Source organism: Schistocerca piceifrons, chromosome 2, assembly GCF_021461385.2.
Source record: "Schistocerca piceifrons isolate TAMUIC-IGC-003096 chromosome 2, iqSchPice1.1, whole genome shotgun sequence".
Classification (NCBI taxonomy): Eukaryota; Metazoa; Arthropoda; class Insecta; order Orthoptera; family Acrididae; genus Schistocerca; species Schistocerca piceifrons.
In genome coordinates, this window is record NC_060139.1 from 733402965 (window position 1) to 733419900 (window position 16936).

Consider the following 16936-nt stretch of genomic DNA (forward strand, 5'->3'; position numbering starts at 1 on the left):
GGCTGTTTGGTTGAATCTGGGAGTGGGGCTGAAGGTGAGGCCTTTGGATAGGACAGAGGTTTCGGATTGGGAGAGAGGTTTGGAGGAAAGATTAACTACTGAATTAGGGTGTTGTGGTTCCAGATTGTGTTGATTGGAATTTTGAGGTTTTGGAGGGAGTGGAGCTGGAAGTGGGAGATTGAGTAGATGGGAGAGACTGGGTCTGTGTGCAATGAGAGGAGGTAGAGGTTTGCTGGAAAGGTTGTGAAGGGTGAGTGAGTTGCCTTTCTGGAGGTGGGAAACCAGGAGATTGGATAGTTTTTTAAGGTGGAGGGTGGCATGCTGTTCTAATTTGCGGTTGGCCTGTAGGAGGATGCTCTGAACAGCCGGTGTGGATGTAGGAGAGGAAAGATTGAGGACTTTTATTAAGGATAGGAGTTGACGGGTGCGTTCATTGGCTGAGTTGATGTGTAGGTGAAGGATTAGGTGGGTGAGGGCAATGGATTGTTCAGTTTGGAACTGGTATAGGGACTGATGGAAAGAAGGGTTGCAGCCAGAGATGGGAACTTTAAGTGTGAGGCCTTTGGGGGTAATGCCAAATGTCAGACAAGCCTCTTTCCACCTTCTAATACCATGTCACCCTCACAACACCCCCACAACGACCCCATTAAGTTTTATTTACATTCCCTCCGCAAACATGTCTTCGCCCTCACTCCCATATTTTATTTTCTCAGGCTTGTCTGACATTTGGCATTACCCTCAAAGGCCTCACACTTAAAGTTCCCATCTCTGGCTGCAGCCCTCCTTTCCATCAGTCCCTATACCAGTTCCAAACTGAAGCCAAGACGTGCTGGCCATGCACGGCACAGTGTTACACCGTCCGGGTTATCTGGATACTTCCCACTAACACCAACCTGTCAGAACTCCGGAGATGGGAACTTGCCCTTCAGCATATCCTCTCTTCTCGTTATCCGCCAGGCCTCAACCTCCGCTAATTTCAAGTTGCCGCCGCTCATACCTCACCTGTCTTTCAACAACATCTTTGCCTCTGTACTTCTGCCTCGACTGACATCTCTGCCAAAACTCTTTGCCTTTACAAATGTCTGCTTGTGACTGTGTATGTGCAGATGGATATGTGTGTGTGCGAGTGTATACCTGTCCTTTTTTCCCCCTAAGGTAAGTCTTTCCGCTCCCGGGATTGGAATGACTCCTTACCCTCTCCCTTAAAACCCACATCCTTTCGTCTTTCCCTCTCCTTCCCTCTTTCCTGGCGAAGCAACCGTTTGTTGCGAAAGCTTGAATTTTGTGTGTATGTTTGTGTGTCTATCGACCTGCCAGCGCTTTTGTTTGGTAAGTCTCATCATCTTTATTTTTAGATATATTTTTCCCACGTGGAATGTTTCCCTCTATTATATATATGTTCATTTTGTAGCACACATCTTTCTGAAGAGTCTGATACATAAAACATATAACTTCAAGAAAATGGAAGACGTGTTATTTGGTCTTAAGTGTGCTAAAGTGCAGTGCCATGCGTTTTCACACAGCATTCTTCTAGCGCGTGTCACTGTATTTTGCAATGTGGAACTCAAATGTGTATATTTTGTAATGAATGCCATCAAACTATATTCAGGATAGTGGAAATTAAAATGTCCTGTGGTGACATTTATTCAGTCCTTGGCTCCTAGCATTTTGTTTCTGTCTAATCTTGCTATAGCTTTACATGGTGTGCTTTCCTCTCTGTGAAAGAATCTATTACCTCTTCAAAATTTGTCAAACGTTTTGCTACATGAAAAATTGAAATGTCATTGTCTAATACAGAAAAAGCTGTTAATACAAATAGTACCCAAGACTGGTGTGTTTTCTCCATCTGATTTCGTCTATTTTGTCACTGTCTACTAGGTAAAAGAAAATAGACCTTTCTAATATTGCATCGATTGTAACACACACCAGATATGTGAGACTGTTTTGGTAATAATGGACATTTTTATAATAGGGCAGAATGCAATTCATGAAATACCAATATGAAATGCCTATTTGGCCTACTAAAAGCAAAAAGCTTGATGTTAGGAAATAGTTTCACATTTCATTCATGTGCTACAGTTTCTCAAGGATGTGATCGAAAAGTAGTAGTACAAAATTTTTGTATACATTTGGAATCATTATATTCTTCCACAATTTGTGTGTTGTCCCATTTCTTCTCCTTCCTCATTCTAACAATCTTCTCATCATTAATTCTGTAACTATTCCTACCACTGACAAAACTCATTCTCTGGTTAACTCCTACCAACCTGTCAGAATCACCAATTTAGTTATCCAGCGATTACTCTCCACTTACGCATTATTACATGTTCGTACAATGCATTTTCCATGCTACTCCCAGAAGAAAACTTAAGTGGCTGCTAGCTGGGGACTGTACAACTTGCCCTTTCTAGTGTAGCGATCTGCCCAAAAATTTTCTGTCAAAATTTCAATTTCTTGGATACACCGAGAAGATAATACTTAATCTTTCTTACCTGTTATTCCTGCTAGTTCTTTATTTCCACTCTGGTAGTCTGAATCTATGGACTTATTATAACATTTCTGGTCATTCACATACCCAATCAATCACATAAACAGACAGCAGTTGTTATTCACCCATTCGGCTTTATTCCACTCAGCTTGTATAGCCCCGTCCCCTTTTGTCTGCAGGAAAGTTTATTTCTAGATGGGTTCCCCTGGCAGAGGCATTACATATACTATGCATGCATTCAAATATCAATTTATGATTCCTTCAGAAATCAACTTATAATGTGTTCAAAAGCCAATAGGGGATGCCTTTCAAAATCATCTGAATAATTGATAGACCAACATGTGCCAGGTGCTAGGCACTTTGTGAAAGAAGATTTTTTTTTCCTCAAGAATAAGAATTTGCTGTCACAATATGCTCCTTTTCTAACAGGATTTTGGGTCCATCTAGCACTTTGTAAAGGAAACCCATACTTTTCAGCAAAATATTTAGTGATGTCTTCCCACCCCTGAATGCACATTTTCTAACAGGATTTTGGGTCCCTAGTATTTGTAATGGAAACCGATACTTTTCAGTACAATTTTTAGTGATGTTTCCCCACCCCTGGGAATTTCACATTCTTTTAATGACACTATCAACTTTGCAATGTTATAATACTCTTTCCTGCTTTTGCAAGCATAAGTATGCCTGTGAACTGCATCAGTCTGGAAAGAAGCTAAGTTGGTGACAGGATAAAGCTGCTTTTTCTTCTTTCCAGGAGTTGCTAAAAATACATTATCTGATCCAGACATCTCGGTATCATTAAGCTCATGTCTACATCTCTCAACTTTTGCACGAACATCCCCTTATTTACTACCATTCTTGCATTAATTCGAAGAGTTATTGAGATGTGTTCCACTACTTTCAGCAAGAACTGACAGCTGTCCATATTCTTTCTCCTGTTTGTAAAACTCACGAGTTCTCCATAGTAACTCCAGCACCTGGCAGTTTAGTGGCACACCTGGACACAAAGGATTATCACTAGATGAACAAACTCTATTCTGTGGGATTTTTCATGTATCAGAATTTTCTAAAGAAGAATTTAACACAAGCACACAGTAGAAATGAACCACAATGCACACTGTCTACGTACACACAAAACAAATCTGGCAACAATGGAGTTTTGACATCACAACCAAAAGCAATTTTATTGCACTGGGATGGGTTTATGTCCCATATCTGGCACCTCGGGCTTCCTGTTCTTCGCTTGTTAAACTGTTATACTGCCAACTTGAAATGCATATATCAAGTACAAAGTTTCTACACTTTGGTTTAGTACCACGGTATAGGTACATACACAGTATGACATATGGAAATTTGGGTCAGTCTTGGAGGTAGGCACAGATAGCCAAAGTGGTTGAGGTAGGCAATGAGTGGGAAATCCAGATTCATGTCCAGTCTGGCAAAAATTTTCATATGTGACTAATAGGTACTATATCTATAGATGCCAAGATATTTGCAGTCAGTGAATTTATTTTGAAGTAAAATGTTTCTCCTGTTGTCATTCGAACAATGTGGCAAGAATTTCTGACAAGATGTTTAGCAGCTAAAAGACTCAATTAGTGGATATGACACCTGGTTACCTGTGATATTTTCTGTTATGCACTTGTAAAAATACAATCACTGGAGGAGCACAGGAGGCTTCATGAAGGCAACTATGTATAGGTACCGATTATGTGCACCACTCACCACTAGATGCAGGGGAGAGTGAGTGCCTGCAGTCAGTATTTCGTCACTAAGTCATGAATAAAGGATGGACCACTGTCTTTGCATGTAAGTCCCAGTTTAGCTACCGCAGTCTCAGCAAAATATCTGGAGTGTATAAGAAGCTGGAATCTGTTGTTATCCATCAAACATCCATAAAAGGAATGCCTTAATATAAGAGAGTGTTTGTATGTGGTCTGCTTAGATCTCATAAAGCATATATGGGCTGCTTCCAGGAAAGATTCTACTGTTTGTAGTATTCCTTTTAGGCCTTCCCTATCCTTAGAAGAAAGCTCTGAAGACAGAATGGCACTCACTTCATAGAGACACAACACATTAACAGCCTTACACTTCACTGTGAATGATGTATTCCTTCTCAGAATATCCACATTCAATACTAACAAATCTTGTGTTATTCCAACCTGATTGTAGTATTCAAATAAAAGTTTGTTAGAAGGCCTATTTTACACAATGTCTATATAAATAGGTATTTTGTTTGAGAACAAATAGATTCTTTGAAACTTCCTGCAGAGTAAATGGTGAGCCTGTGTGCCCATGAAAGGCACAACTGCCAGCTTTGTGTCCCAGTCCAGCACAAGGTTTAAATCTGCCAAGAAGTTTCAAATCAGTGCATATTCTGCTGCATAATGAAAATTCATTCTGAAATACATCCTTTTTATGTAACTGTGTTGGTATCTATTCTGTCTGTTATGGGTTGTGTTGTGAATACTGCTACTGGTATTCTAAATTAAAATGTTATAGCTTCTGAGTCAATCACAGTCTTTCCATTTGTACAATATACATGTTGGTAACCATGCCATCATCAGCATACGAAATGCACTTATTGTGTTACTGCTCATAATAGAAATCAGTCACAGTTTCTCACTGTAGTGGATAAATAATAATCTTGGAGTTGACACAAAACCTGCAGAATTTTCATTTGGAACCATGTTTTCATGTTTATACTTTTAGCCCAAAGGTGTGCCATCCACCCATCATGTGTGGAAATAATTCACAGAGGTCTATTTAATGAACTAGGGCTTCTTAAACTGATATTGCTGTACATCTTTTAAATTTTTTGGTTAACAGAATGAACTATTTAGAGAGGAGTAGCAGTGTCTATCCAATGAACATAAGGCTGAGTAACAATCTTTATATTGTATATGTAACCTTAGATCTGATCAAAACCCCAGTAAAGCTCTGCATATTACATTTTAAACAGACTTTTGCAACAGCTGAATGCTTTTAGTCACAAACTGACAATTTTCATATCCAAGTTGCTTTCCTGCTGGTGCACTATTTCTGTTATTTGCAGAGGTATTTTAGATCCTCTTACTTGAATAATAGAAATGGAATTCACTGAACTGAATGGAGTAGTGGACAGTACTGTTTGTATATTGGTATGTCATGTCCACTTGATTAGGTTATGGTGGTTGTAGCTGAACAGAATGGCTTAAAAAGGGAGAAAAAACTTTTTGTGTCACTTTGGCTTGTCCCTAAATCCCGATTTGAGTTTTCTGTGGTTCTTTATAAACTATTCCATATGAATAGCATGGCTGTTTTCAATGTGATTTTAATTCTAGAATGTGACACTTCAAGATTTTATGATTCAGAGTTTTTCCTCTTTTCTTAACAATTTCTGAATGTGTTGTGATGCACAATATGGCAGATTTCATCAACTTTGGTACATAACTGTTTTAATTATTGTTACACTGAAGAGCCAAAGAAACAGGTATGCCTGCCTAATGTCATGTAGGGCCCCCACGAGCATGCAGAAGTGCTGCAACATGACGTGGCATGGACTCAACTAATGTCTGAAGTAGTGCTGGAGGGAACTGACACCATGAATCCTGCAGGGCTGTCCATAAATCTGTAAGACCACGAGGGGGTGGAGATCTCTTCTGAACAGCATGTTGCAAGCATCCCAGATATGCTCAATAATGTTCATGTCTGGGGAGTTTGGTGGACAGTGGAAGCGTTTAAACTCACAAGAGTGTTCCTGGAGCCACTCTGTAGCAATTCTGGATGTGTGGGGCGTCATATTATCCTGCTGCAATTACCTAAGCCCGTCAGAATGCACAATGGACATGAATGGATGCAGATGATCAGACAGGATACTTATGTACGTGTCACCTGTCAAGAGTCATATCTAGACGTATCAGGGGTCCCATGCCATTCGAATTGCACACGCCCCACATCATTAAAGAGCATCCATCTGCTTGAACAGTCCCCTGCTGACATGCAAGGTCCATAGATTCACCCATCCGCTCAATAAAATTTGAAACAAGGCTTGTCTGACCAGGCAACATGTTTCCAGTCATCAACAGTCCAGTGTTAGTGTTGATGGGCCCAGGCGAGGCCTTTGCTTCGTGTTGTGCAGTCATCAAGGGTACGCAAGTGGGTCTTCAGCTCCAAAAGCCAATATCGATGATGTTTGGTTGAATGGTACTCACGCTGACACTTACTGATGGGCCCAGCATTGAAACCTGTAGCAATTTGCAGAAGGGTTGCACTTCTGTCACGTTGAACGATTCTCTTCAGTCATCGTTGGTCCTGTTCTTGCAGGATCTTTTTCTGGCCCCAGCGATGTCAGAGACTTGATGTTTTACGAGATTCCTGATATTCATGCTACACTCATGAAATGTTCATACAGGAGAATCCTCACTTCATCGCTATCATGGAGATGCTGTGTCCCATCGCTCGTGGGCCGATTATAACATCACGTTCAAGCTCACTTAAATCTTGATAACCTATCGTTGTAGCAGCAGTAACCAATCTAACAACTGCGCCAGATACGTGTTGTCTTATATAGGCATTGCTGACTGCAGCAACATATTCTGCTTGTTTACACATCTCTTTATTTTAATATGCATACCTATGCCAGTTTCTTTGGTGCTTCAGTGAATTTTGCAATTTTTCTTTGAATTACAGAAATCAATATAGCACATTGATTATCAAATATACATATATGAAAGCTCTTGTCTAAAATCATTTAAATGTTTCATTTTATATTTTTAATCCTGACTTTTTACACATCTTGAATGCCCAAGGAGAACAAATTTGTACTAATACACTAATGGGGATCACAATAATACTAACAATTTCTTACTTAAGCTCCATGGCACACAACAGAGAGTGAAATAATTATTGCATGCGAATAGAAGGGCTGTCAGAAGAAGACCATGAGTATGCTACTTTTTGTGAAGAAGAAGAAGAAGAAGAAGCTTTGCCTCTAAATCAAGCAATCTACACATTTCTGTTGCTTGTGAAATAGTAAGATTGAAGTCAATACTGCAACTTACCATTATAAAATTTCTTTTATCTTAAACTGCAGAAACCAGCTGGAAGCTTACCTCATGTACTTTCGATGCTCATTGACAGGTACAAAGTACTCATCATATGGATCGTTTGCATAGGACTCTGCTGCTATGTCTGGCAGGTCATCTCCTCCTTCTTTCTTGATAGGAAGGCTACCAGCTGTTGTAGTATCAGCATCTCCATTGCCAGTAAATGGGTTCATATTCACAAGCTCTAGATTCACAGCTTCAGCAGCCACCTCTTTGTCTTTCGCACTTTTCCTGCGTTCCATGCTGTTCAGCTGCACCTAAAAAAAAGTAAATAATAATAATAATAAGGAGGATATAAGATGGATGATAAGACGAACATCAACAAAAGCAAAACAAGGATAATGGAATGTAGTCGAATTAAGTCAGGTGATGCTGTGGAATTAGATTAGGAAATGAGACACTTAAAGTAGTTTTGCTATTTGGGGAGCAAAATAACTGATGATGGTTGAAGTAGAGAGGATATAAAATGTAGACTGGCAATGGCAAGGAAAGCATTTCTGAAGAAGAGAAATTTGTTAACATTGAGTATAGATTTAAGTGTCAGGAATCCATTTATGAAAATATTTGTATGGAAGTGAAACATGGATGATAAATAGTTTGGACAAGAAGAGAATAGAAGCTTTCGAAATGTGGTGCTACAGAAGAATGCTCAAGATTATATGAGTTGATCACAGAACTAATGAGGAGGTATTCAATAGAATTGGGGAGAAGAGGAGTTTGCGGCACAACTTGACAAGAAGAAGGGACCGGTTGGTAGGAGATGTTTTGAGGCATCAAGGGATCACAAATTTAGCATTGGAGGGCAGCGTGGTTGGTAAAAATCGTAGAGGGAGACCAAGAGACGAATACACTCAGCAGATTAAGAAGGATGTAGGTTGCAGTAAGTACTGGGAGTTGAAGAAGCTTGCACAGGATAGAGTAGCACGGAGAGCTGCATCAAACCAGTCTCAGGACTGAAGACCACAACAACAACAATTGATAGTTTCCTGTATATGGGAAAAGTAATGTAGTGAGAGGACAATGTCTGAAATGATTGGGCTTCATTTGGAAATGCATTAATTTAAGTGCAAAAGTGATGATTGCAACTACCTCCCTCAAAATAAATTCTGGACCACAGTACCACAGTTAACCCAACTTTTCCACTTTAGCTACTTTTATCTAACTTTATTTCCTTAATACATTTAGAAACACCAAGTATAAGAACCCACAGAAATGTGATCTTTGGGTAGAGAATTAGTGTATCTCTGGATTTGTTGCTACAATTTTGACTAAGATAAGATTTATTACAGGAAAGTCGTAGAACATTGACCTGTTAAAACTGAAAGAAAATTTAACAAAAGAGGAATAATAGAGTGGTAAATAAGTAACTCTTTTGTAAGTAAGCCAAATATGTAATACTTATTTCAGCATATAAAAGTAATAATCAGATGAGTATGTATTAAAAGAAAGATATAAGTAGTCATACATAAAATTCAAATTGCTTAAGGTAATTTTGATTCTCCATTGACTATGTTTAGTCTACTAATATAATTTATTCAGTGCTTCAAAAGATTTAAAAGTGAACAGGGAAGTGTCAGGGCACACTTTAGGGGTGTTGTACAGGCCATATCAAATGAGTCAGAAGACTGGAAAGAAAAGCCCATGCGCAAAAATCACAGAAGACAACTATGAAAATGTGTGATGCTGGCCCTTTCCCTTGAATGTCAACCTCATAATCTGTGCCAAGAAATGAGATGTGTTCCCTTACCTCAGTAAGAGTACCAACGACTCCTGGTGGCTGCTGCACAGTGGTGTTGAGGAATGGCCCGCCATTTACGCCATTGAGGTGGTGCTCATTGAAGCCACCATTGGTCAGCTGCTGCAGCTGTGGTTGAGGTGGTGGTGGAGCGGGCCGGTGTGGTTCTGCACCAGATGTTGAAGTCGGCGTTGCGGCGCGGCCGCTGGCACTGCCATCATCATCCACGAAGCCCGGGTTGGAGACGCCACCTGAGCCCTTGGTGTCCACCTCGTCCTGAGACATATTGATAACCAATAGCGAGAAAAGTCTATGCCCATCCTATCGAGTCGTTGTATGGCTTTTTTCAACTATGCAATATTGTTACCAAATGTTTATAACTATAGATCAGTGTGGATGCAGTACACGATATCATAAAAATAATGTAATTCTGGTTTTGCCACGTAGTCTACTCATAGTGAATTTAGGAGGTGAATGGATTACATCTGCAATTTTGATGACATGATAGCTCACAGTAAATATCTGGTATTGCAGGTTCATTACTGTATTTTGTTAGAAGGGAACCATGGTATCCATTAGCATGTTTACATAATTATGATTTATTTTGTTTGTTACCCCAATGATCTTTGTTTCTGTGAAAACATCTTCACAAATGTTAAAAAGACTGTAAAACACAATCACCAGAATAGAGCTGGCTTCTCACAGGCACTTATGTACATACGTAACAGTGTGAATGTAAGTGAAAACATGAAGAACAACGTAAGTATCAGCTGTTCGAAAAGAAAGCCAATCATTCCATGTAAGTTGAGTATGTGACACAACCATCACTGTCAAACATTTCAAACTGTGAACTTTTGCTTATCCTATGGCAGCTCACATGTCAACTCATACCCACACATTTTGATACAAGTATGAAAGCACGTCTGGTGATGACAGTAAAATTCAAAACCAAAAACTGCAATTTTTCAGTAAAGTACACAAAATCAAACTGTGGGTGGTTGCAGCTGTACAGTACAAACATTCTGTTAGCAAAAGTGTGAGTGAATGGAAGAAGTTTGCAACCAGACAAAACAGATAGCACATGCCATCGACATTTACACTCTTTTGGAGGTATTTTGAGTGCAACCTATATCTAAACTCCACAAGTCATATTATGGTGTAGTTGGAGGGTACTTTGTGTAGCACTCACTCCCCCCTCCCCCTTTTCCTGTGCCAATTGAAAATGGTACACGAGAAGGACAACTGTTGGTAAGCTCACAAGTGAGCCTGAATCTCTCCAATTTTAAGTCCAGTCTCATTTCTCAAGATATATGTAGGAGGAAGCAATATTTACTGGCAAGCTATTCTGTCACACGAAGTTTTTCTAGGCTATCTCTTTCGTTGATGAACTACACTTCCTGAGGATTCCTCCAATGAATTTCAGTCTGGCATTAGTACCAAAATGCAGTGCAATTAACAAATAATGTGTGAGAAACCCATCACACTGAACTGTATGAGATTAGTATCGGACTGGGTTAACATAACACAATTTATGTAATGATACACAGCCCATTTCTCTCAAGAAGCACTGTGCCGCCTGTCCCCACACCCCATGGGATATATGGAAGAGCAAAAGGTCTGCTGATGAGCAATGGTAAGCTACCAGATCGTCTCTTCTTACTGGCTGAATTTCATCAAAGAATGTTCCATCATCAGGTTTTGAACCACTCCCTCCAGAAAGACACTCACCTTGCTATTGCACATTAGGGATTGTGGTTACTATAACATGTGGACTTCATGAGGATTCTTTCAATGAGTCTCATTCTAACACCTTCCCTCCCTGCGATTAGTGTTGATGCACTTTATATAATCCCCATTTCCAGATATTTAAAGGATGTGACTGCTTCCAGTGGTTGTTCTGCAATCATGTAGTCATACAATAATGGATCCTTCTATCTATTTATGCGAAAAACATTGCATTTGTTTATATTTAGGATGAACTACCAATGCTCGAATGAAGAGCAGATCCTATGCAGGTTTTCCTGCATTTTGCAGATATTTTCTAAGGTCGCTGCTTCTCTGTATACAACAGGATCATCCGCGACACAGTGTAAATGGCGGGAAGGGTGGGGGGTGGAGGGGTGGTAAGAAATCAAACGAAATGCAGTTAAATCTGCAATGAGCCACTGGAGACAGTACGCACCTCATACCAAAATACTCAGGAAATGCGCCTAAACGAAATTTCGTCGGTTCGCCCCAATGCTGGAGAGCAGACGGCACTTACTTGGTTGATCATCATAACGATGCTGGACCTCTTGGTGTCGATCGTTGGCGGCGGGGGCGGCGGAGTGCTGGGGGGCGGCGGGGGCGGGTCGTGGTGGCGCGGCAGAGAGGCAGTGCTGGTGCTGTTGCTGCTGCCGCCGCTCGAGCAGCTGAGCTCGTCTTGGGCCTCCATGGCGGCGAAGTGCTCACGGCCGTGCGCTCATCGGTGCTCTGCAACAGAAGCGAGCCAGCTCTCAGAAGACGCTGCCCCGCCCTTGCGACACGGCGCAGCCACGCCGCTAGGTGCCGCAATGTCACAGCTACCGCGGTTTAAGCTGTCGCTATTGCGGGACTACGACGAGCACTTCCCGCCACAATGATGGAAAATGAAATTTGAAGACCCTGAAGTAGTTGTGTAACAGTCACAAAGTTTGTTAGTCGACCACAATATTTTTGCACATGGAAGTGAGTGTGCTTCTGTCGGCTTATCGCGAGTTTTTAACTGATATTTCACGAGGGCACGCTGAACCACTTGTTAGTATATGCACAGCTGAACTGAAAACACTGACTGTGCGAAACTTTTCCATTAATCACCACTGTAAGGTCACAGTGTGGTTCCGATAGCGGCCACAGGAGGCAAAGTGCAAATAATATTTTGATTGTGCAGTAACTGCGTGCAGCAAGTATGTTGATGTGGCCATTTTCCCAGGAATTACATATTCTTAACTCTCTTTTATTGATTCAAACATCTTTTTATGACTGCACCCTTAATATTTATCTACGTTCCAGATGGCTTTCGCCTTTTATATTAAGGCGTATTCAATGGATTTAATTCGGAATGATACAGTTTTGTTTTTATGTGCGATAATTATAGATTCGAAACTGTTCACAATCATAATTTTTAAAGTAATAAAATATTACTTTAACTCCTTTGTCCTGCCAAAGACTGCGTTTTCTTTCATCTGGTCGCAGGTTAGAGCGAGCACAGCTACTTAACTAATAAAAATTCGCCACGTGCTCACGCCGAGATCTTTTGGTTTTGAAGTTCTCTCTCTCTCTCTCTCACACACACACACACACAAACGCGCGCGCGCGCGCGGCGGGAGGGGGGGGGGAGAGAGAGAGAGAAACAGTCGACAGGTTGGCAACACTTGTGTACACAAATAAAAAAAAAAGATACCAAGTGAACAAATCGCTCGCAGTTCCCGTAAGATAAATCTGTAGTCCTTGACAGATAAGTGGTGATGTGTTTCACATCATCTAGCTAACGAAACATGAAAACTTCATGACCAAAAGATTTCGATGTGAGCATGTGGCAACGCTTCTGAGGTGAGGCGTGTGACCTCTAACGTACGACCAGATGAGAGGAAACGCATATTTTGGCATGATGAACTAGTAACCGAGAAGTATTTTATTCATGTAAAAATTATGGCATAAACTTTTTCGAATCTATGATTACAGTATGGAACAACAAAACTGTATTATTCCCAATTAAATCCTCTGAGGATACCTTAAAATAAAAAGCGAAAACCATTTGGAACGTAAATAAACATTAGTTTGCAGTAAAGAAAAGGTATCTAATTTATAAAACGAGTTTGTATAAGGCGAAAATTGCCTTGAGAAACGCAACTGCCATGTCTGATCTTGTCTAGCCACAAAACAGTCCTGCAATCAGGCGCGAGACGATCGTACAGGTGTCAGATGTCATTTTGGAGAGAAACTGATCCACACTACTCGCACTTGTCGCAATTGGTAAAGGATATTACCGGTAATATACAACGGCTGTGCATTAAAGTTACATAATTATTTCTTTGTTTATTTGCAGATGCATGTTTGCATTCCTGGTACACATTGAAATCCCCACGCCGCAATAACGCAGCACGCTGCTTTATGAGCAAAACCAAAATGGCGCACTCACTGATAAAGTTAAGTATCACGTGCTAATTCGTTTTTGCGAACAGCACAAATGTTACGGATGTGTCACGTCGGAGTAATGAAAATGGAATTGTAAGTCCGACATACACAAGGATTGTAAAAACAAATCACACAACGTATGTTATTAGCCAGTCGTGCACAGAAATCTTTCGTACGGAGAGCTGCCGCATCGTTTGAAGGTTAGTGTTCCGACCACTCGTTGATGTCTCCACGGCCCGGCTGGTAACCCGTTACGGAACTGCTTGGCATGCGACTGGCACTTTTCCTTTCTAGCGCCAACCAGCATGAGGCGAGACGGGACTGTCGTCCACAGAACCACAGGACGTGGCAGCGGTTGCGCAACCATCAGACCGCTGGCTCCGCCGGCTCGAGGCCGCAGACAGGAACTCGCTCACCCGCGACGCTGACCGCTGGCTATCCTCTGCCGGGCCGGGCGTGGCCTTCCGCCCCCGTCCTTATCGCCGGCTGTCATCGTGCCGTCGTGGTTCATCCGGTTTCTGCTTTTTTTTTTTTTTTTTTTTTTTTTTTTTTTTTTTTTTTTTTTTTTTTACTAACTTTGCTTTTCAGTGTGAAATCAGAGGGGAAACTACGTGATGCCAAATTAACCGTAGGGCAGTACTTAAATAATTACATTGTCAGGCAAATGCACGGTGTAAGCAATTATCTCAACGAGTTGTTAACTGGCTTAATTGCCAGTAAGCTGCAGGAACGATAAGGTTAAGCTTTTCTTTTTCCATTTCATCGAAAAACTAAACTACAGCATAATCGCACATGCATCACTAAACACAATGTTAATATGTTAATCCCTACTAGATATCGCGCGTTTGCTCCGTCCTGAATATGACAAGTTGTACCACTGCATGCTTCGTCGTCAGTGTTAATACCAAATATTTTTTGTTACTAAGTAAATAAAATATGTGTGCACTGACGGAAGAAAATAGAAAAAAAAATAAAAAAAAATAAAAAAAATAGTGTAATGACACTTCGGAAATACATTTTTGTAGGTAAAATATTTAAGTGATTAACGATGCAAGATCACAGGCTAATGTAAGCGCGAGATAAGCCACTCTAAATGTAAAGAAATGCTGATACATTAATAACTAATGCAGCCGCTAGAATGTTGAATCCAAGCAGGTAAACGTGCATCCATTGTGTTGTACAGGTGCCGGATGTCAGTCTGTAGCACGGAATTTCATGCCTGCTGCACTTGATCGGTCTCTAGAGGGATGGTTAATGTTGGTTGTGGATGACGCTGGAGTTGTCCGATGACGTCCCATGTGTGTTCGATTATATGGCGATACAGCAGGCCAAGGTAACATGTCGACGCTCTGTAGAGGATGTTGGTTTACAATAGTGGTATGTGCGGGATCGTTATACTGTTGGAAAACACACGCTGTTCATGAATGGCGGCACACCAGGTCGAATCATCAGATTGACGTACAGTTTGTGGTCAGGATGCTTGGGATAACCACGAGAGTGCCCTGCTGTCATACGAAATCGCACCCTACACCATAACTCCACACACAACCATCGCTGGTACCGGGGCAGAATCATGCAGCTTTAACACGATACCACAGTTCATCAAGAGTAGTGACTGGAGTATTGTGACGAGCCAGTTTCTCGGCCGCCATTGACCAGACGTTTCCAATTGGTGAGAGATCTGGAGAATGTGTTGTCCAGGGCAGCAACGAACATTTTCTGTATCCAGAAAGGCTCGTACAGGACCTGCAACATACGGTTGTGCATTATCCTGCTGAAATGTAGGATTTCGCAGGGATCGAATGATGGGTAGAGCCACGGGTCGTAACACAACTGAAATGTAACGTCCACTGTTCAAAGTGCCGTCAATGCGAACAAGAGGTGACCGAGACCTGTAACCAATTCCACCCCATACCATCACGCCGGGTGATACGCCAGTATGGCGATGACGAATACACGCTTCCAATGTGCGTTCACCACGATGTCGCCAAACACGGATGCGACCATCATGATGCTGTAAATAGAACCTGGATTCATCCGAAAAAATGACGTTTTGCCATTCGTGCACCCAGGTTGGTCGTTGAATACACCATCGTAGGCGCTCCTGTCTGTGATGCAGCGTCAAGGGTAACCGCAGCCATGGTCTCCGAGCTGATAGTCCATGCTGCTGCAAACGTCGTCGAACTGTTCGTGCAGATGGTTGTTGTCTCGCAAACGTCCCCATCTGTTGACTCAGGGATCGAGACGTGGCTGCAAGATCCGTTACAGCCATGCGGATAAGATGCCTGTCATCTCGACTGCTAGTGATACGAGGCCGTTGGGATTCAGCACGACGTTTCGTATTACCCTCCTGAAGCCACCGATTCCATATTCTGCTAACAGTCATTGGATGTCGACCAACACGAGCAGCAATGTCGCGATACTTTAAACTTCAATCGCGATAGGCTACAATCCGACCTTTATCAAAGTCGGAAACGTGATGGTACGCATTTCTCCTCCTTACACCAGGCATCACAACAACGTTTCACCAGGCAACGCCAGTCTACTGCTGTTTGTATATGAGAAATCGGTTGGAAACTTTTCTCATGTCAGCACGTTGTAGGTGTCGCCACCGGCGCCAACCTTGTGTGAATGCTCTGAAAAGCTAATCATTTGCATATCACAGCATCTTCTTCGTGTCGGTTAAATTTCGCGTCTGTAGCACGTCATCTTCGTGGTGTAGCAATTTTAATGGCTAGTAGTGTAGTTCGTTGTGTCACTCTGGTACCAACTTCTGCTCACATAGTTGCTGCAGATGCACTACGATGCTACAGAGCCATACGCTGAACACTATGGTCTTCCTTCTCGATAGTATCTAGTGGCCGTCTGGAGCCCGGTCTTCTTGCGGCCGTACATTCTCGTGACCAGCACTGCCAGCAGTCATGTGCAGTGACTACATTCCTGCCACGTTTCCACGTTTTTCTGCAATATCGCAGAAGGAACATTCAGCTTGTCGTAGCCCTATTGCACGACTTCGGTCAAACTCAGTGAGGTGTTGATAATGGCGTCTTTGTCGCCTTAAAGGCATTCTTGACTAACACGAACTCAGCACGATCAATCACAAAGGTTCCAAGCGCTCAAGACCGTTACTTAAAGCAAACCTCATTCGTATCCTCGTAGTGAAGCTACTTGCGCCACTCTTGTGCGACTGGCGCTAAATCTGAACAGACGACATCTTTCAGATGTAGAAACAAGCCTAACAACTTTAATGTACAGCGCATCTCTCTTTCTTGGTGTTGCGATTTTCTTTTCGTCAGTGTAGGTTCAGCAATGCAGAGGAACGTGGTTCGATCGACTGTAACCCCTGGCGAACGGAGTCCACTCTGCCGTGTGAAGACGAATCAGGAGATATTTGAAACTGAAGCTGCAGCTGCTCCTGCTGCAGTGACGGCCGGCATAACTTTGTCTTCGTTACTCGTGCTTACAGTAACG

General features: G+C 41.8%; 1 protein-coding gene across 1 annotated transcript in view; it reads right to left on the bottom strand.

The window, feature by feature from the left end:
• Positions 1-11638, bottom strand: part of LOC124777259 (mucin-17-like) — a 91419-nt gene extending 79781 nt beyond the window's left edge. The window contains 3 exon segments of the mRNA XM_047252585.1: positions 7582-7832; positions 9323-9586; positions 11574-11638. Of these exon segments, the coding sequence (XP_047108541.1) occupies positions 7582-7832; positions 9323-9586; positions 11574-11588 (530 nt within the window). The 5' untranslated portion in view covers positions 11589-11638.
• Between the last annotated feature and the right edge of the window lie 5298 nt (positions 11639-16936).